The sequence below is a fragment of the Cajanus cajan genome, chromosome 5, assembly GCF_000230855.2.
Source record: "Cajanus cajan strain Asha chromosome 5, NIPB_CcT2T_4, whole genome shotgun sequence".
NCBI classification, from domain to species: Eukaryota; Viridiplantae; Streptophyta; class Magnoliopsida; order Fabales; family Fabaceae; genus Cajanus; species Cajanus cajan.
In genome coordinates this window covers 18392730-18415340 of record NC_138521.1, presented here as the reverse complement: position 1 = coordinate 18415340, position 22611 = coordinate 18392730, and the positions used below count along the sequence as shown (strand labels likewise).

The following is a 22611-nucleotide window of genomic DNA, read 5'->3' as shown; positions in this document are numbered from 1 at the left end:
CCTAATTTTTAGAATTTTCTTTATCAATTAAAATTCCTACTACAATCAATCTTAATCATTCTCAACTTAATCTTTAATTACTCTTTTCTATTTTTATCTATTCAAATTTAACTAAATATTAATAATTACAAGGTCAAACACGTAGTCCCTATGGATTCGATAAATTATTACTTGACGATAATTATACACTTGCAATTTTCTCATAATCGATAATGAATATAGAATAATTAATAAGATACAAATTTTATAAAATATTAATATTATTAAATAATAATATCATAAAAAAAAGTACTATAACTATAATATTGATAAAGTGATAGTATGAGACAATAGTGTTGGACTTATACGTTACTAATAAGATCATAATATTATAAAATAATATTAAGTTAATAATTATAATAATAATAATTTTAATTGGTTCTATTCTCAGATCTTTCAATTTGAAAAATGTAAACTCATAATTTGAACCAATTAAAATTGAATTTAATTGGTCGATAATGTTTTTTAAACCTTCAATGCATAACTTTTAAGCTCTTGGTACAATGCGTAAAGTGTAAATCTTGAATAGTTATTTTAGTTTTGTCCTAAATTCATTAGGAATATTTTGCTCAATATTTGGTCATATCTGGTTCCTTAAAGAAACGAATAAAATCAGCTTAGTGACCAGAAGTTGAAATAATGTCCAAGACCTTTAAATTGAATCTTGTTTTGGTAGTTTGAAAGAAGAAAAAAAAACTCGGCAGATATTTTAAGCACAGATGATCAACTTAGACCATCAAAATGACAAATAAAGCAACAATGTCAATTTTTTTCTTTAATAATGAAGAAATAAGTAAAAAAATACTTCATATGAGAGAGATTGTTTGGTTGAAGAAAAATAAAAAGAAAAGAAATTAAAAGATAATAAATTCTATTATTTTATTTATTTATTTATTTTTCTTTCCTCTCTTTTATATATACCTTATTTCTCACTTATTTCCTTTTAATAAAATAACTAAATTTTTACATATTTTTCTTCACTTTTTATTTTATTTCTTATCCATTTCTTTGTTGTCAACCAAATAGATCGATAAATGAATGAAATTAATGGTAAACAATCAAAATTCTCAAAACCGAGGTGTCCGTTTCACTTCGCGTCATGTGTACTTTTCAAACTTTCAAAAGCTGAAGAGTCCCAAACATGAACGAGTATACCTCAAATACAAAGTATTGGCTTCCAAGCCATTATTAATAATTGGCTACAAACAAAAACAAACAAAGCTAAAAACACACCAACACACATTTTTTCAGCACACTACTTATTATTAAATGGAATTCGTATGAATCTACCACTAAAAAATAAGACTTGTTAAACGAGAGAAAGACTAATATTATTTAGTAAATGTTGAAAGAATTGCATCCAATCCAATAATAAAAATGTGTCCGAGAGAGCATGTAACACAGTGTATTATTAGCATTTAAGTCCCTATATAATACATCTGGTGATGTGAGCCCAGCTATAATACAAAGGTAATGAAGGGTAGGGACCCAATTCAACCTACTTTTAAGTAATGCCCTACCAACAGCTCTTAAGACTCTTTGAAAAAAAAAGGGCTCTTCTTGAGTTTTCCCTCATCAATGCCATCAACCTAGCTTTGAATAAAAAGCTTGGTTATGTGTTAGTCCGAATCACTGTCCAAATTTTCCATTCCTTTTAAGCCTCTGCGCTTTTGCTGCATATCCAAGATAACCCCCAACAACATGTTAGTCTCTTATAATGCACAGAACATGATAAGATTAAATATTGTATATTCTTGATAATATAGCAATAGAGTAATACACCAATTTAGTCCTTAAAATTATAGTTACCAATTAGTTTAGTCCCTAAAATTACTTGAAATTGCCAAACATCAATATTTTGATTCTTATTGTTGAAATTTCATAAATTAAAGTAAGGTGACGTAGTTTGGGAACTATTAGAGTAACAGTGAATTAAATAAATAAATAAATTATATTTAGGTGCGATTTATCTTTAATAGAATACTTTGGAATAAGTTAATTAGCAAAGTTTATTAGAAAGTGTGTATGTATGCGTATGAGAGGTGCAACATAATGATTCCTATAAAATGTGTTGTTCATATTCTTTGAAAAAGAGAGAAAAAGAGAATTGTAATATTTTTATCTTCATTGATTGATTTTATGATTTTAAAGGATATGATCAATACATTTTGTAGGAGCATTGTAATGCACATACATACAATACAAGTTTTCTAACAAACTATGTCAGCTAGCTTATTTTAGTGTATTCTATTTAGAATAGATTGACACATACATATAATTTATTTATTTAATTCACTATTACTTCAATACTTCAATAGTAAATTGAAAAAATACAATGATCATCTTTTGATAATTTGGAATTGGGGACCTAATATTTTTTATTTTTTTAATTTCAAAAACTAAATTTATCGGTACTTACTTAAAATTTCAGGATCAAAATTGGTGCATTACTCTAAAAAAATGTGTGTATAAGAGGGGGAGAGAGGAAGGGGCCAAATTTTATGTATCTCCAATGCCCCAGCATCCAAGCTCAAGCAAAAAGAGCAAGGTTACCTTTTTCACTGATTTCTTCTCCCTAACTTCATATCTACTCTTTGTCAGCTCTGATAGCCACATCCCAGGAAAACAGCACTGTAAACCAATAATAAAGATATCATAAGAAACCAATTTCTCATTTGTTCTGGTTTATAAATTAAATAAGCATAGAATTGAAAAGTGTGTGGCAAAGGAAACCAATTATATTTTATTCCCTTTTGTGTAAATTGGAAGTTGTTCTAGTAGTAATACCTGTAGAATTCTGTCAATGTTCTTTGCTCTCTTCTTTGGTCTTTGAGGGATTTTTGTTCCCTTCATAGCAAGAAAGTCATCTTCTTTCTCCTTTCTTGAGAGAGCAATGTATATCCTTGGCCACTGAATCACCTCAACAGTCTTGTTTCCATTAGCAGGAGCAGTGGGAACCCCACCTTCTTGTTCAGATTGCACTGAGGCAGAATCTCCATGACTATTATTAGTCAGTCTCTCATAGCCTTGTGTAGTTGAAAATCCAGTTGGCTTTTGACACTTTGCTGATCCAGAAGAAGGCATCCTCCTGCTACTTCTTTCCATGCCAGAAGAAGACACTTTTGGTGCTGCAGATCTACACACAACTGGGTTACTCCCCTGGCTGTTCCTTGATGGTGACTCACTTCCACCTAAAGAGGGATCTTCCAAATTCCTGTCTCCAGAGAAAAGATCCAGGGTTAGATAAATCAAAGACACAATTTAATTGCCACAAGTGGGGATATACATAATTGACTATTAACAAAATTTGAAGGACACAAACTTGACTATCTAGTTTGAATTTGAAACAGAAGAAATTAAATCTTGCAGCAAATCTAAGAACCTATTAAGCACTTATTTCATTTTTCTTTTCTATTTTTCTGTCTTAGATGTGTTTCTGGTGAAATATATCCAAACAATTCTCAAGTCCATTACTCCATTATAATACAGAATCTGAAACAAAAACAAACAGGGAGAACTGAAACAATATTTTAAGAAAGTTTACCTTCAAAAGTTGGGGGCAACAGTAGAATCAAGGTGCTTTTGGAATATATGTGTGTGTTTATCAAGCATAAAGAAGAGAAGGAATTCTTCCATAAGAATGAATGCTATATCTAATCTCACTTGTTTTTGAAACTTTGATGTTCAATGCCATGACAAGATAAAAGGGAAACGCAGTAGAATCTAAGAAAGATTGATAAGCAAAAGCAAATGTGTATTTATTTTTAATTAATTAATCATAACACATAATGTTATTTAAAAATGAAAATGTTGATACCTAGGGCTGTGGCTGTGGCAGTGGTTTCTAACTCTGGCACTGGAGGCAGTAGAGGAAACAAGAGGAGGTGGCGGCGGCATGGAGAAGTTGGGAGGAACAGTGTGAGTGATTACTCTTCTCATGTTGTTGCTGTTGTTGTTGTTGTTGTTGTTGGTGTGAACAGAAGATGATGAATCTTCAATGGCAGCCCTTGAGAGCCTTGATCTCTTTCTGTGACCCCACTTCAGCAGCACATCACCACCACTTTGACTTGTGTTGGTGCTCTCTCTTGTTGTTTGGGGAGAATCAAAAGGACACATGTTGCTCTTGTTATCTTGGATGATGATATGAATCTCAATGAAACCTTTGCTTTCAAAACCAACACAGTAGGGAGATGCAGATGCTGCTGTTGTTGCTGTTGCCAAGTGCCAACTCTTAAATCACTTTTGCATTTCTATTATTATTATTATTAGTAATAGGGTTGTGTATCTATAAGATATAGGTGGTTATTAAGATGATATAAGAAATTATTTTTTTTAACAATGGAGAGATATAATGATCTACTTCAAAAATAGAAATAAAAAATATTATAAATCTTGATATAATATTATAATATATATAGATATGATATGAATTGTTATTATTATTCTAGGTCTTGCACGTGCTACCCATGATGTTTCTTTTTTTTTTTTTTCTATTTTCTAATCCTTAAACTCTCCCTTTGAGGGAAAAAAATTCAAAATAAAATATAAAAAAAAAATAAAGATGCATCTGTAAATCAGGAACACAATAACAACCCTGCTAAATAAAATAAATATACTTCTATTCATCCACAAAATGAAGCACCAATGACTAAATTTGACAACATGAAAAGAAAAGAAAAGCCATCTGAATTTAAGGTGATGTCAATATTGGAGATTTAAGAGCAGGTAGACCTCATCATTATGTTCCTTCCTCCAAACAATTACAATGATTATGATTCAAAATGGAATTCTTTCGGATTCGCAGAAAAATGGCCTAACATGCAGTCCTCTATGCAAAAGGAATTACAGAGTAATGCATAATTTGAGTCATGCTTGAAAAAAAAAAATCTTCTTTTAATTTTCTTCTTTAATTTTATTTAATAGCAATATCCTTATATTATTAATTACTCAAATATCACTCTTAATATATAATTTTTTACTTTTTCATCTATACTTATTATAAAGAAGATATATTTTGGTAATTACCCTTTTGGTTTCTACTTTTTAGTGGATCATTATATTCTTTAGATATAAAAAAAAATTTCTTATATTTTGGTAATCACCTTTTTTATTTCCACTTTTTAGTAAATCAATATATCTCTTGAATATAAAAAGATCTTCTTATATTCTCTTTAAATAACTATCCGCAACTTTTACTATTTGTCTGTTTATAATTATTTGAGACACGAAGTGTCTCGACTGCTCTGATCTATACTAATATATAAAAGGGATACTTTTTTAGTAACTACCCTGATTTTCACATTTTTTTTAACCATTCTACCCTTCTATTTTAAAAAAAATTAGAAAAAATATTTTTTTATCAAATTTAAGAATTTAAAACTAATGGATTAATCATAACATCAATTAGATAAATATACTTTTATTATTTAATTTTTATTTTTATTTTATTTTTATTTTATTTTTAATAAATGCACGAAGTTCCTTGACCGTACTAGTTATTCTAAAAGGAATACATTTTTAAATAATTGTTTTGGTCTTTATTTTTTTTAATTTTTTTATACATTCGATTATGCAATAAATTTTTATGGATAAGGATAAAATGGAGAAAATATATATAAAAAATGTAACTGTGTATAACTGTGAGAGGCACGAAGTGTCTCAGCACCTCTAATCATAAATAATGATAGTATAAATTTATTTTACACTTGTTAGTGCATTAATTGTTTTCTTAATTTAATTGGTTTAATTTGTTTCACTATATTATATTATTTTAATTAATTAATTAATATAAAATACATAAAAATATTAAATCAATTTAAATTTGAAGACTGTTATAAAAGAAAGTAAAATAGAGAGAACAAACAAGACAATATGAGATGGAGAAAAGAATCTGACTAGTGTATTATCTTTGGGAGAGGAGTAACCTATTTATAAATACATGTGGTAACTGAACAATTACACAATAAGGGAAATAATATATAACGGAAATATAAATGGTAATAATTGATAATGAATATTGGCATCCACTAAGTAAGCCACTAATTATTATTCATAACACTCCCCCTTGGATGTCTAATATTTAGAATGTGTCTCGTTAAAACCTTATTAGGAAAAACCTTATGGGATAAAAACCTAGTGAAGGAAAAAGAGTACATCATTCATAAATATTTATTTCTCCCCCTCATGCATACAATCTTTAAGAAGACGGAGTCCAATCTTGTGTATCAACTGTTCAAAAACTTTTCTTGGAAGTGACTTTGTAAAGAGATCTGCAAGGTTGTCACTTGAGCGAACTTGTTGAACATTTATATCACCATTCCTTTGAAGATCATTAGTAAAAAATAATTTTTGTAGAATATGCTTTGTTCTATCTCCCTTTATGTATCCATCTTTCAATTGTGCAATACATGCAACATTATCTTCATATATAATTGTCGATGTCATTTTTCCAGAAGATAAACCACAAGTTTCCCGTATGTGTTCAATCACAAATCTTAGCCAAACACATTCACGACTTGCCTCATGTAATGCTAAAATTTTAGCATGATTAGATGAAGTGGCTAATATGGTTTGTTTTACAGATTGCCATGAAATGGCCGTACAACCACTTGTAAACAAATATCTTGTTTTTGATTTACCATTATGAGGATCCGACAAATAACCTGCGTGTGCATAACCATTTAGTTCTGGTTTGGAAACATTTGAATATAATAACCCCATATCCATTGTACCTATAAGATAACGAAGGATTTGTTTAACTCCATTCCAATGTCTTTGTGTAGGTGAAGAACTATATTTTGCTAACAAATTAACAGCAAATGCTATATCAGGTCGTGTATAATTAGCAAGGTACATTAGTGCTCCTATAGCACTAAGATATGGAACTTCAGGACCAAGTATTTCTTCATCCTTTTCTTGGGGTCTAAATGGATTTTTATTAACATCTAAAGATCTTACAACCATGAGAGTGCACAATGGATGTGATTTATCCATATAAAACCTTTTAAGCACCTTTGTTATATAAGCTTCTTGATGCACAAGAACTCCATTTTCTAAGTATTCAACTTGTAGTCCTAGACAAAACTTTGTCCTTCCTAGATCCTTCATTTCAAATTCTTTCTTTAAGCAATCTATTGCTTTTGAAAGCTCTTCAAGAGTTCCAATAATGTTTATGTCATCTACATAAACTACAATTATGAAAAATCCATTTTGAGATCTTTTAATAAATATACACGGACAAATTAGATCATTTTTATATCCTTCTTGTAACAAGTATTCACTTAGTCGATTATACCACATACGACCTAATTCCTTTAGCCCATATAGGGACTTATTTAATTTAATTGAATAATCTTCTCTAGAAATTGCATCGTCAGGCAAATTAAATCCTTATGGGAATTTTATATAAATGTCAGCATCAAGAGAGTCATATAAATATGTTGTAACTACATCCATTAGATGTAAATTAAGTTTTTCATGTACAACCAAATTAATTAAATATCGAAAAGTACTTGCATCCACTATAGGTGAATATTCTCTTCAAAATCAATACCGGGTCTTTGTAAAAAACCTTGAGCAACTAGTCTTGTTTTGTATCTCACAATTTCACCATTTTCATTTCGTTTTTGCACAAAAATCCATTTGTATCCAATTGGTTTTACACCTTTTGGTGTACGTAGTACTGGTCCAAAAACTTTTTTTTAGCAAGCAAGTGTAATTCTGCCTCAATTGCATCTTTTTATTTTGGCCAATCATTTCTTTATCGACAATCGTTGATGGACTTTGGTACTTGATCCTCAATATCATTTATTACATTTAGCGCTATATTATATGCAAACACGTCATCAATATTGACATTGTTTCGATTCCATCGTATTCCATTCATGACATAATTTATTGAGATCTCTTCATTTTCAATAATTTTAGGTACCTGAGTTTCTTCTGGAACTGAAAAATTAGTTATGTCAGAGGAATCTTTTTGAGTTTTTACATCCTCAATTTGATCATTTTTTTTTCTTTAGCTCTCTTTTTTATTTGAGGATTCTTATCCTTGGAACCAAGTGGTCTTCCACGCTTCAGGCGTATTTGTGACTCGTTTGCAATATTAGATTGTCCAACAGGGACTGCTACTCTTATTGGAGCATTAGTCGCTAATACATATGACTTAGTCACCCTTTTTGGATCTATGAATACATTTGGTAATTGATTGGCTAGATTTTGCAAATGAATTATCTTTTGAACTTCTAGTTCACATTGTTTTGTACGAGGATCAAAATGAAATAGTGATAACTCATTCCAACTAATATCTTTTTCTAGCTATTTGTGTTCTCCCCCTAATGTTGGGAAAATAAACTCATTAAAAGAATGATATGTGAATTCACCAGCATTATCTAAACGAATTTTCTTAATTGGATAGTCAGGAAAATGAGCTTTTAATTTAATTAGTTGAGCTAATAATCTCGCAAACGTCTGGTTGCGAATTGATAATAAACAAACATGTGATCATCTTGTTGATGCATCAATTAAAATCATAAAATATCTAAATGGTCTACATGGGGAGTGTATTGGTCCACAAATATCACCTTGTATTCGTTCTAAAAATAAGATAGATTCATCCCCAATTTTTGCTGGTGATGATTTGATTATTAACTTCCTTTGAGAACAAGCAGTACATGAGAAAATATTTAATTGAAGAATCTCCTGGTTCTTCAATAAATGTCCACATGAATTTTCAATTATTTTTTGCATCACAATAGTCTTAGGGTGACTCAACCGGTCATGCCAAACCTCAAATTTATTTTGATTTGTAAACTTCTGGTTTACAATAGTATGTGTTTCAACTATATTAATATACGTGCAATACAGTCCATAAGAAAAAGCAAATAATTTTTCCAATACTTTCTTTTTATTCAAGTGGAGTTTCGTGATGTAAAGATATTCTACATTTCCTTCATTGTTTGTTTCAATATGAAACTCATTTAAACGAATATCCTTGAAACTCAATAAGTTTCTATAAGACTCAGAAAAATATAATGCATTTTTAATATGCAACTTCGTGTCTTTCAGTAATAATATATTAGTTCTTCTGAGGCCTTCAATTATATTTGTAGTATCATATAACATTAATTTCTCGCATTATTGAATATGAGAAAACAAAAATTAATACATTAGAACATTCACTTCAGGGAATGAAATAATGCTAGTTAAAATGGTCTCTTGCATAAAAAAATCCCAATATTTTGTTTTAGTCTTAAAGAGACAATAAACCAACTAAGGATATTTCTTAATCCTTTTTTTATATAAAAAAAATATTGCTACTTCTGGAGCAAAATAGATGTATGAAAAATATAATACGTTTTTCAAATTGAGAAATCATTATAAAAATGACATTCTTGTTATGTATCTTTAGACACCAATCACTACAAAAAAAAGTCAATTTAGCCACCGAAATTAGCAATATTTTTTTTTTCGTCGCTAATAGCGACATAATTAGCGACCGAATATGATTTGGTTGCAAATTTTAGTTAGCGACCGAATTTTTTAGTGGCAAATAATCGGTCGCTAAAATAATAAATTTTGATTAAAATAGCGACAGAATGGGTTTCGGCCGCTAAAAAAATAAAAATAATATTATTTCTAATAATTTTAGAGACCAAATTAAAATCAGTCGCTAAAAAATTAATAAAAAAAATTATTATTTATAATAATTTTAGCGACCAAATTAAAATCGGTCGCTAAAAAAATAACAAAAATTATTATTTATAATAATTTTAGCGACCAAATTAAAATCGGTCACTAAAAAAATAAAAAAAAATTATTATTTTTAATAATTTTAGCGACCAAATTACAATCAGTAGCTAAAAAAATAAAAAAAAATTATTATTTATAATAATTTTAGCGACCAAATTAAAATCGGTCGCTAAAAAATAAAATATTATTATTTATAATAATTTTAGAAACCAAATTAAAATCAGTCGCTAAAAATATAAAATAAATATTATTATTTATAATAATTTTAGCAACCAAATTAAAATCGGTCACTAAAAAAATAAAAGTATTATTATTTATAATAACTTTAGCGACCAAATTAAAATCGATCGCTAAAAAAATAAAAAATATTATTATTTATAATAATTTTAGCGATCAAATTAAAATCGGTCGCTAAATGTAAATTTTTTAAAAAATTTAGAAATATATTCCTTTTAAATGAAAGCAAATATAAAAATATATAATATTATTTTTATAATGATAAAAATATTAATGATAAGAAATAAAAATCAATACCCTCTTAATAAAATTAATTTTTTTAAAATAATACAAATTATATAATTTAAAATAGATAATTAATATATCATGATGTATTAAAAAATGAGAAACATAATGTTATAAATAAAAATTAAATAATAATCTTTTTATTAAATATTTTTTTAAAAAAAAATAGACTAATTTAAATAATAATTTATCTAGAAAATTTATTTATTTTTCTCTTGAGAAATTTATTCTCTTTTACCATGCTTAATATTTTATTACATTATTAGATAATATGAAAATACATAATTTATTGTGCTTTCCAATTTTGTTAAGATAAATAAACTTCTTTTCATAAATCTTATTTTATTTTCATTATTATTTTCAAAATTGACTAAAACATCTAGTTCAATTGATATAAACATGTTAGTTCCATTAAATTAAAAATAATTGGCTTATATATAAGGATTAATAAAAATTTATCAAACAAATCTAAAATTGATAAAATATAATTAATGTTCCATTAGTTTAATAAATAAAAATTATAAAATAAATTATATATATATATATATAAATATATACACCAATAACACATGAGATCAATTACTTAAAATACGTTATACCATCTATCTTCGATTATGCTCGTACTACTTTGGAGTAGATATCGCTTCTTTGAGGAGACATGATTCTATTATTATATATGAATATGATCCCACCATGGGAAATTGATTCAACAACAACCATATTTTGAAATATTTTTATTTTGTTTAATGATAAATGAATTTTTAATATAAAAATATTTATTTAAAATATATCTAATTATACATATATATTTTAAAATTATATTAATTAAATATGTATATAATAGTTTATCTTAAAAATCAATTCATTTAGATATTATAAAATATTTTTTTTGAAACATCAATTAAATAATACCTTGCTACTTATAATTTATTTAAATATTTATAAATGAATATTACATTAACTCCATTGATTATTTTAATCCTTGTCTTTAATTTTATTATATATAAAAATTATTTACCTAATATATTTTGAAATTATTTTCATGAATCTTATTTTATTTCAATTGTTATTTTAAAAGTTAGGCTTAATCATTCAATTCAATTGATATGATCGTGTTAGTTTCATTGTTTAAAAGCAATTGACTTATACAAAAATTAGTAAGAATTTGTGAAACAATTATAAAATGAAATATTTTTTAGTAATTTAAAAAAATTATTATCCTTTGATTTTAATTTACTCATAGATGTTCATAGTATTTAACTTATGATATATACACCTCCTTTTTATTACAATTACACATGTTTTGTTTAAAAAGGCTAAAATTGCTGATAGTAGAGCTCGAATTCACATACATACTTAGGTGGAGAAAATCTTAAGTCTTCCCCCTTAACTAATTGGGCAAACCACCCACTGGTTCTTTTTGATCCGTTTTTAATACATCACAATGCGTTTCCTTGCTTTTTTCTCTATCAAATAGAATATGTGACTGTTTTAACGAAGTTTTTTTTATTCGCACATTTATTTTAAAGTTTCATGTTGAAATAAAATTCCAACACAAATTAACATATTTTATAACTAATATCTGGTTTTAAACTTGATATGAAAATATTATGATATAACTTGATAAGATTTTAAATTAGTATTTTATTAATGGTTGATAATTAGAAAATAAAATAAGGATAAATACATTTTTTGAATTTTATATCTTAGATTTAAGATGAATAAATATATTAAGTTAATTAATAATTTATTTAAAATGTTAAAATTTAATTTATAAAAATAATATTTTAAAAGAGAAGTGTTATAATAACACAGGTGTAACTTTTACTAAGTATTACATTGCTCAATAACTTTATATTAAATGTGAATTTTATAAATTCAACCGTTAGATTGAAAGTTTTTGACTCTTAAATCATATATACAAAATTTTATATGAATTCAAGATGATTTGATACTTCATTCTTGTAAAATAAAATTGACGTAACATATATATTTTAAAATATATTAAAATATGGACACTTTGATTACCTTCAAGTTGTTGTATAATTTTAACAAAACTTGATATAAACATATAAAGTGATATGAACTTTCAATTTAACGGTTGGATTTACAAAATTCACATTTAATATAAAGTTATTGAACAATGTAATACTTAATAAAAGTTATACCAGTGTTATTATAACCATTCTCATTTTAAAATATAAAAATTATTATTTAAATTTTTAAATTTATAATAGATAATTTAAATTGTATCATAATATTAATTTTAAATAGAAATAAGTAGATTGTTAATTATAAAAGTAAGTATATATAAATAAAGATTAATTAAATATAATATAATTATTATTATTGGTAATATAATTATTAAATATATTATTATATTTTTATAACGGTTCGGATACACCGAAATGAGAGGGATCCAAAGATAGTATATGAGATTGTATATTTGAGGATGACTTAAATGAATTAATTTGTACTACCTATACTGACAATATGCATATGCCTTTCTGTAGCTTATCTCATAAGAACTCCATAGTTAAGCGTGATTGACTTGGAGTAATATAGGGATGGGTGACCTTCTGGGAAGTTTCCCAAAAATTGTGTAATTAAGGACAAAACATGCTGAAAAGTGAAGTATTGTGAAATAGAACCCTTGAGAGGCCAAATATGAGTATTTCGTAGCGACTGAATTTGCAACGTCTATAAAATTTAATAAAATAAAAAATAAATATTTAGCGACTGATTTATTCAGTCACTAATTTGGTCCCCATACACATCAGCGACCAAAATCATTGCAACCATTTTGCGACCGAAATTTTCGGTCGCTAAAGAGCGACCGAAAATTTTTTGGTCGCTATATAGCTTTGCGACTAGGGTTTTTGCGACTATTTAAATTCGGTTGCTAATTCGGTCGCTAAGGAAAATAGCGACCGAATTTAGCAATTTAGCGACCGATTTTGGTAGTCGCTAAATCCAATTTTTTTTGTAGTGAATTTAATATTAAAATCTACACTATTTTTTTTATATCATCTCATGTATATTATCTACAAATTAATGCTTCACACAATTTTTTTTAAAAAAACATATCTTACTAACACTTTATTTTATCATTTTAGGAAATGAAAGATACAACACAATCATATATTCATTTGGAAAAAAAATCATAACTTGTTTATGTCTTTCGCTATAAAAAAAAATATGAATCTTTCTCATTATGTAACGACCCGTCATGGTCTCTACACTTAGTGGAATCGCACTACTACTGGTGAACTAAGGAAAATATTAAATTGGATAACTCATACATACGGGTATAGATAAGAATAAAAATAACCAAATTCTTTAAATACAAAATAAAATGCCATATATGTACAGTCATCCCAAAAATAATATTCCCTAGTGCCGGTCAAACAGACAAAAATCGCTACCCAAAATGGTAACCCTAACACGAGGATCAAACTCCCCGTCTCGCAGCGGTCACCTCGACTCCAAGCTAGCCCTGATCTGCTCCCATACCAAGTATGATCATCGCAGTTCCACCACATGGAAACATAAGGGTAAGCTAGAATTCACAAATGAATCATAATAATCTATACTACACAATCGTATTCATAGAGTCACACCATACACTCTATCCAATACTACTCATGCATAAAATATAATCCACCAGTCATGAAGTCAAACACCACACTTCATCATATTAATAATCATGCAATAAATGCATCTCATGACAGATATCAATGCATATCAATCATCTAATGCGTCGTCACGCATACACCTAGGAGATCTCCATAACAATAGAGCTGTATAAGTGACATTCCATCCTACCGAAACCACCCCAACCGTTTTCACGCCCAAAGCGCCCGCTCGGTCACAGCTAAACAGGATATAATCCTCCCTCGGGTTTACTCGGATGATGTCACTTACACACTTGGAAGTACAGATCCATCGTCAGGTATAGCACAGCTGGGTACGGGCTTACCACGACCTTGGCATGCATTAACCAAGTCAATTGTGGAGTTTGCCCACCGACTATCCGCAAGGATCCACGCACCTTCCCGAGTACTTGGTTAAGGGAATAACCCTCGACCTCATACCCCGCTCCAACACTAGCTAAGGACTTAGAGGAGACTCACCCAACCCAGTGGCCTATCTGAGCACCACTCTCCCAAATCCAGTGGCCTCCCAAAGCACCACTCTCATATATCAGTGGTCTATCCAAGCACCACTCTCAAGAGACTCTATGTGAGCTCTTCCAGTTCGAAAATATTTTTCCTCTCCTCAAGTCCTAGGCTAGACTCATGCCATAGGCATCACATGCAATCATGCATCATACATCATAATGGTCTGCCCACCATCATGATCAACAATCATACACATGTCATAAGACATCACATGCAATAATGCATCATACATCATAATGGTCTGCCCACCATTATGATCAACAATCATACTCATATGAACATATACGCATGTCATATCATATTCAAACATTCATACGTATCATCACAAAGCATACATATGAATCACACCTCACCATACATCATATATCATACATACATGATCTAAAACTTTAACTTTAAACATGCATAAGCATCAATTCATTCATAAACTTATTCACCTCGGCGTAGCCTGAGCTCGCCCAGCCTAATCCCAGCCTGAGAGTCCCAAGACTCATCCACGCCTAGCGCATTCAACCTGCGCCCGGCCTAAATTCCAATAACAGAGTTCACAAACTCTCATCCACACCAACAAATCCAGCCACATGCAAACACAAAATACAATGCATAGACTCCATACAACTTAAATAAACCTAGAATCAACATGCACCCATCTGATGCATCAAATTCACCAGAACCCCCATTTTTTTTCCAAGACTTTGAACAATTAGCGAATTCTCCGATCCAGCCATGGATCCTCAACTTTCATGCATCAATTGAGTTTCTAAACTCACATGCAACTTAAATAACAAACATTCTAGCTTCCCTTACCTGAAGATTGGCTCAGATAGCCAAAGACTGAACAAAAGTAGAATTTCCCCTCGAGGCTCAACTCGGAACTTCAGTCTTCCCAAAACAAGCTTTCTGATCTGAATTTCAAGAAAAGTCAGAAGGAGTTAGTGATCTAGAGGAGAAAAGGAGTCAAACAGAGAAATTTGGGAGAGAAAGGAGCTCACTGACCTAGAGACCTTCTCTCTAAAACTTCTCTCTAAAAACTCCGAAACTCCTGAAGGCCCCCAACCCCCTATTTATAGACTTTCGGATTGGCCCAGAACGGCCCGTACCGAGTTCATAACGGCCCGTTCCGAACTCCCAAATCACGCACAAAAATAACGCCCAGAACGGCCGGTTCTGAAATCAGAACGGCCCGTTCCAGGACTCATCCGGAACGGCCCGTTCTCCCTCTAGAACGGTCCGTTCTCCCTCCAGAACGGTCCGTTCTCCCTCCAGAACGGTCCGTTCTCCTTCCCAGAACGGCCCGTTCTCAACTACAATATGTAGTTCAATTCAGTAGCTTGGAACGGCCCGTTCCAATTTGGGAACGGCCCGTTCTGGGCTACTGAATCAGCCTTCTTTTTTTTTTTTAACAATGTTACACATTATGCTTATAAAAAAAAAAATCATTTAATAAAAATATATTTATGTCATTGCTAAGTTGACTTTAAGGAGATAAAAAATAATGCTAAAAATTAGGAAAATTATTCTCCTTATAAATGTTGTGTCGAAAAATTAAGGAAATAAACATTGATCATAATTTTATTAAATTCTATATTTTTGTACAAATCACAATCAAATTATAATTCAATGATATTTTCATCAATTAAAATAATAGACGCAACATTATGAAAATAAATAATCCCAATTCTATCAATAAGATTTGAAACTAAACTCTTTAAGATTCAATGACGTAACACACGATGTCTCAAATATCATTCAACATTATAATTATGACATTGACAAAATTATTTCACTTTCGGTGGTGACCTCATTTATATCAAAAGATCAAATACAATGTAATATATTTATATCAAAAATTTTACTTCTGGTGAAATTTATTTTATTTTTCACTTTTCATATTATTTTCTCACTTCTAGTGAGAAAATTTATTCTTTCGGTTTTTTTTTTCACTATTTTCCCACTTCTGGTGAGAGAAAAAATCTTAATGTATGACGAATTTTTATTTTCACCATTCTTCTTTGATAGTGTCTTCTAGACATATTTCAAAAATGTATGAAGAATTTCTTTATTTAATAGTGTCTTTAGAACTACTACAATGTCTTCAAGAGTACTTTGATTCATAACAATGTAAACAATACAAATATTTGATAAAATTCTTATTATAAAAAATGAATAGCTAACCTTGAAATATTTGTCTTGAAAAATATGACTTTCTTCAAGAAAATTCTTCACAACTTTCTCTTGTAGTTGCAACACCAATAGATAAAAGACCGTCGTGCTGATAACGTGTTATAAAAGAAAGTAAAATAGAGAGAACAAACAAGATAATATGAGATGAAGAAAAAAATTTGACTAGTGTATTATCTTTGGAAGAGGAGTAACCTATTTATAAATACATGTAGTAACTGAATAATTACATAATAAGGGAAATAATACATAACGAAAATATAAATGATAATAATTGATAATGAATATTGGCATCCACTAATTAAGTCACTAATTATTATTCATAACAAAGACAATATATATAGTGTAATCTTTACGTACGATGAGCTCGATAGTAAAACTTAGAATCTCACGCTATTTTTGTGAGTTTAATCTTTAAAAATATATAAAGGTAATTCATCATTTTTTGTTTATACAAATTTTAAGATATTTTTATCCTTTATTTATTATGATAATTGTATAAAAAAATTTGAAAGATAACTCAATAATTTCACTCAATCAATTTAAATAAAAATTATTATTTTTAAAAATAAACTGCAACATAACTATTTGGTAACTTCCATATCTCACAACACTAACAAGAGACGTGTACCTTTTCTTTTACCAGTATAATATTATATCAATATTTTTTAAAAACTAAAATTTGTTAGAATTTAATTTGAGTTTAAAAATAACATATAATATTAGTAATTAACACAGTCTAATTTAAGTTTAAAAGTGATAATAATTGTTATAAAATATATGATGTGTAAAGGTTTACATTTTTTTTCCTCTCTATATATTTACATAAACTTTATGTTTTAATCACTATAAATGATTAAAAGATATAATTCGTGAAATTAGAGAAAAAAAGGTATTTAAATCTTATTAATTTATTTATCTATTGAAACGTATAATATGATTATTTTATGTTAATTTAAAAAAATTTCCTTTTTCTTATAATTTTAGGTTAGTTTATTACTTATAAAGGTAACATGATAGTATTAAATCTTAATTTTTAATTTAAAAATGTTAATTTTTTGACAATTCTATAAGAAATTTATGTTAAAAATACTTTTAGAAAATAATGTTTCTTAGGAATATTTTTTAAATAACAAACAAAACATGAAAAACTAACATTTTTAACTTTAGATTTAAAAAAATTAAAAATATTTTACATGTTATAAAAGAAAGAAAAATAGAGAGAACAAAAAAGACAATATGAGATGGAGAAAAAATAGAGAGAACAAAAAAAAATATCAGATGGAGAAAAGAATCTGACTAGTGTATTATCTTTGAGAGAGGACTAACCTATTTATAAGTACATGTGGTAACACACAAAAAAGGAATAATACATAACGAAAATATAAATGGTAATGATTGATAATGAATATTGGCATCCACTAATTAAGCCACTAATTATTATTCATAACACTCTCCCTTGGATGTCCAATATTTAGAATGTGTCTCGTTAAAACCTTACTAGGAAAGACCCTGTGGGATAAAAACCTAGTGAAGGAAAAAGAGTACATCATTCATAAATATTTATTTCTCCCTCTCATGCATACAATATTTAAGACGAAGGAATCCAATCTTGTGTATCAACTGTTCAAAAACTTTTCTTGGAAGTGACTTTGTAAAGAGATTTGCTAGGTTGTCACTTGAACGGACTTGTTAAACATTTATATCACCATTCCTTTGAAGATCATGAGTAAAATTTTTTTTGGGTAGAATATGCTTTGTTTTATCTTCCTTTATGTATTCATCTTTCAATTGTGCAATACATGCAACGTTATCTTCATATATAACTGTCGACGTTATTTTTCCAGAAGATAAACCACAAGTTTCCCGTTTGTGTTTGGGAATATTTGAATATAATAACCTCATATCCATTGTACCTCTAAGATAATGAAGGATTTGTTTAACTCCACTCAAATGTCTTCGTGTAGGTGAAGAACTATATCTTGCTAACAAATTAACAGCAAATACTATATCAGGTCGTGTATAATTAGCAAGGTACATTAGTGTTCCTATAGCACTAAGATATGGTACCTCGGGACCAAGTATTTCTTCATCCTTTTCTTGGGGTCTAAATGGATCTTTGTTAACATCTAAAGATCTTACAACCATGGGAGTGCACAATGGATGTGATTTGTCCATATAAAACCTTTTAAGCACATTTTTTATATAAGCTTCTTGATGCACAAGAATTTCATTTTATAAGTATTCAACTTGCAGTCCTAAACAATGTCTTCTAGACCATTATAAAAATATTTTTATAATTTTTTTTATCTTTAAAATCATTTGTATTTAAATAAATTTCACAATCATGAAAATACAAATATTCTATCAAATTCCTAATATGAAAAACATGATTACATAATAATGACAAAATATATTACATCAATGAAATATTGATATTTCTCACTTCTGATGAGAAAAAATGATAAATTAAAAAATATTGAATATTCTCTTTTGATAGCATCTTCTAGACACATTTCAATGATGTATAATTTTTTTTTATTTAATAGTGTCTTCAGGACTACTATAGTGTCTTTCAGACTACTTTAATACATAACAATGTAACAATACAAATATTTGATAAAATTCTTATTGTGGAAGATGAATAACTAACCTTGAAATATTTGTTTTGAAAAATATGATTTTCTTCATGAAAATTCTTCATAACTTTCTCTTGTAGTTGCAACACCAATAGATAAAAGACTATCGTGTTGATAACGTGTTATAAAAGAAAGAAAAATAGAGAGAACAAAGAAGACAATATGAGATAGAGAAAAGAATCTGACTAGTGTATTATCTTTAGGAGAGAAAAAAGGAATAATACATAACGAATATATAAATAATAATGATTGATAATGAATATTGACATCTACTAATTAATCCACTAATTATTATTCATAACACTACATGCCAAACACCCCATTAATATATTTTATATTATTTGAAACGTATCTTAACCAAAATTCAACAAATAAATTTTTGGCCACTATCTTAACTAATACAATTATCGATCTCAATTTAAGGGGGGTGTATTGGATTATGATTTTAAAGGACTTTTTTAGTTATAAAAAATCCTGCGGATTTTAAAAGACTTTGCAGGATTTTCATGACTTTTAAGATTTTGCAGGATTCTATAAGATTTAAAATCAGGATTTTAATGGATTCTGCAAGACTTTTAAATCAGGATTTTAATGGATTCTATGGGATTTTGTGGAGTTTTGACATTTGATAAGATTTAAAAAAAATGCATACATTCAAATTTCAAAAGAGTCAAAGACAAAAATAATATAAAAAAAAATAATGTCTAGATAAATAATAATGATAATTCTCCATAATATCCTATCATCTTTTTATAGCATCCACTATCAATTGTAACAATTCATCGGAATCCTCCTTGGTCCAAGCTTCATAGTTTTCTTTCTCTTTCCCTTTTTCTTTATTATTTCCTCGTGAATCTCTCATTTGAATTACTAAAACAATATATGTTGAAAACTAGTTATATAAATAATTATGGATAAGAGACAAAATCAATAAAATTATATTATATTATTATTTTTAGAAGCATACCAATCATACAAGATCGAATATATCTTGGCTATCTAAATGGATCAAATACCTCAGTCATTATAAAAAAAAATATGTAAAAACGGAAATATAGAAACATAAGATAATTTTTTATATAAAAAAGAAATTAGTATATTCGATACTGAGAAAATATTTAGATATATAATTTTTTTTATATAAACGAAAGTATTTAGATATAGAGAATATATATATATATATATATATATATATATATTATTTTAGTTATATATTATATAATAATTTTTAACGATATTTATAAATGTAAATTATTCTAACAAATATTTTAACAATATTTTCTTTTTTAAAAAATAAGCTAATGAAGGCATAAATCCTAAACCCTAAAAAATTAGATACTACAATGTCTTATGTTAATTTTCTTTTTTTAAAATATAAAAAAATCTTAATTTCACAATATAAAAATAAAAAAGAAAAATTCATAGTAAAAAAAATAAAATAATTGTTGAGTCATAAAAGGATGAGGGATAAAAGTAACAAATTCAAGGGAAGGAGAGAGTTTGCAGTTTTTATGTTGAAAGGGTTCTTTCCCCAACTAAAATCCATTTTCATCTCATTCTACTCACAGAAACCCTAACAAATTCATTTTATATATATATATATATATATATATATATATATATATATATTGTAGAGATTATGTATCAATTTCAACTTTCACCTTTTTCTTTTCTTGACGTGTGTTATAAAAAAAATTGTCACTTAAAATTTGAAATTTCAAGCATTTTTTTGTGTTATATAAAAGAACAAATTCAACTGCATAAAATAAATAAAGCAAGTCAATTAAAGAGAACGAACAGAAAAATAGAGCAAGTCAATAATACTATCATTTACATAGAAAAAAAAATGAAAAACTCACTTGAAAATTCTTGAAACACTTGAAAAATCACTTCAAACAATCCTTCAAAATCCGATGGGTTTGGATGAGATTGTTTTATGAATCTGGTATTTATAGATAACACTAGAAAGTCCTTCAAAATCCCTCTCACACAACAATCCTTTAAAATCCTTATATTTTTGAATACCAATGGATTGTTTTTAAGTCGTAAAAAATCTCAAATGAATACCAGTGGATTTTAATAGACTCTTTAAAAAATCTTGAAAATCCATATTGAATACCACTGGATTGTTTTTAAGTGACATAAAATCTTGATTGAATACCAATGGACTTTTTTACTCAAAAAAAGTCTTTTAAAATCTTTCGAAATCCTAAACCAATACATCCCGTAAGAATATTATCCTTTCAACGACCATCAAAAGATTTATACAAGGGTTATAGTCTTTTTTTAATCGATTATTAAAATCATTCTAGTAATTTGAGGGGAGACATTAGTTGTTTCACATTAAAATAGTGTGAATGTTAATTACTTTTTCCATATTGAAATATATAACTTGAAAACTGCAAGACTAAAATATATATAAATTTTAATTACTTTTACTATATTTAATAATATCATTTTTAAAATACTTTACATTTCATTAAGATCTTATTTTCAATTATTCTTTTAATTATTCATATCAAGTTCCGATGGAGATTATTTAAGAAAAACAATAATTTTAAATAAAATTAGTAAAATTAATTGATGTTAGCAAATTAATATTATTAATCTGATTCAACTTTTATTTTTCTTCTTAAATTTAGACAGAAGAGTATTATTTGATCTTGGAAATGGATTTTCATAAGGGATTTCTGTAAGTAAGGATGTTTATTGATACAAACCAATCCAATGAACCTGAAAATTTGAACAGAACCGAATAAATTGGGTCATTTTTTATTTATTTATTAAATCATAACTTGAACCAAACCAATGAAATTCAACTTTCATCATTCGAGTATTAGATTTACAGTAAAACCCGATAACTTGATACTCGAACCCATCACTCTTAAGCTTATAATTTTATTATTTTATTACAAAGTACTCTGATTGTAAAACACTAAATGGACTTTTATGATATAATCATGTATTTTTTTAATTAATTTTATCTTTAGATAGTGCAAATCAATTCCAATCGAATGATATTATACACTTTTAATACCAAATTAAAATTTGAGTTTTAAGACAAAATCCTGTATTTTTTTATTTTTTGAAAAAGAAAATATTTTTCATTTTTATTTAAAAGGATATACAATTAACCCGAATCAAATCAACTCTCGATTAAATTTGGTCCGGCTTGTAAGATTTTTTGTTTTTTGGACAAAATCATCCCAAAATATATGATTGGCTCAAATTTCATTTTCCTTAAATAAGAACCAAACTGATTTCGTAAGATTCTTCCTTTTATGATGAAGTGACAGCAA

General features: G+C 27.7%; 1 protein-coding gene and 1 long non-coding RNA gene across 2 annotated transcripts; both read right to left on the bottom strand.

The window, feature by feature from the left end:
* Positions 1 to 1403: 1403 nt before the first annotated feature.
* On the bottom strand, positions 1404 to 4297 carry LOC109809075 (Serine/Threonine-kinase, putative (DUF1639)). The gene is made up of 4 exons (XM_020372297.3): positions 3857 to 4297; positions 2827 to 3253; positions 2593 to 2670; positions 1404 to 1712 (listed from the first exon to the last, which is right to left on the bottom strand). Exons 1-4 carry the CDS (start codon positions 4153 to 4155, stop codon positions 1659 to 1661), a joined length of 858 nt encoding a protein of 285 aa, XP_020227886.1. The 5' UTR covers positions 4156 to 4297; the 3' UTR covers positions 1404 to 1658.
* Positions 4298 to 13632: 9335 nt separating this feature from the next.
* Positions 13633 to 15713, bottom strand: LOC145957736 (uncharacterized). The gene is made up of 2 exons (XR_014433737.1): positions 15300 to 15713; positions 13633 to 13812 (listed from the first exon to the last, which is right to left on the bottom strand). It is a non-coding gene; the product is annotated as an uncharacterized LOC145957736 (long non-coding RNA).
* Between the last annotated feature and the right edge of the window lie 6898 nt (positions 15714 to 22611).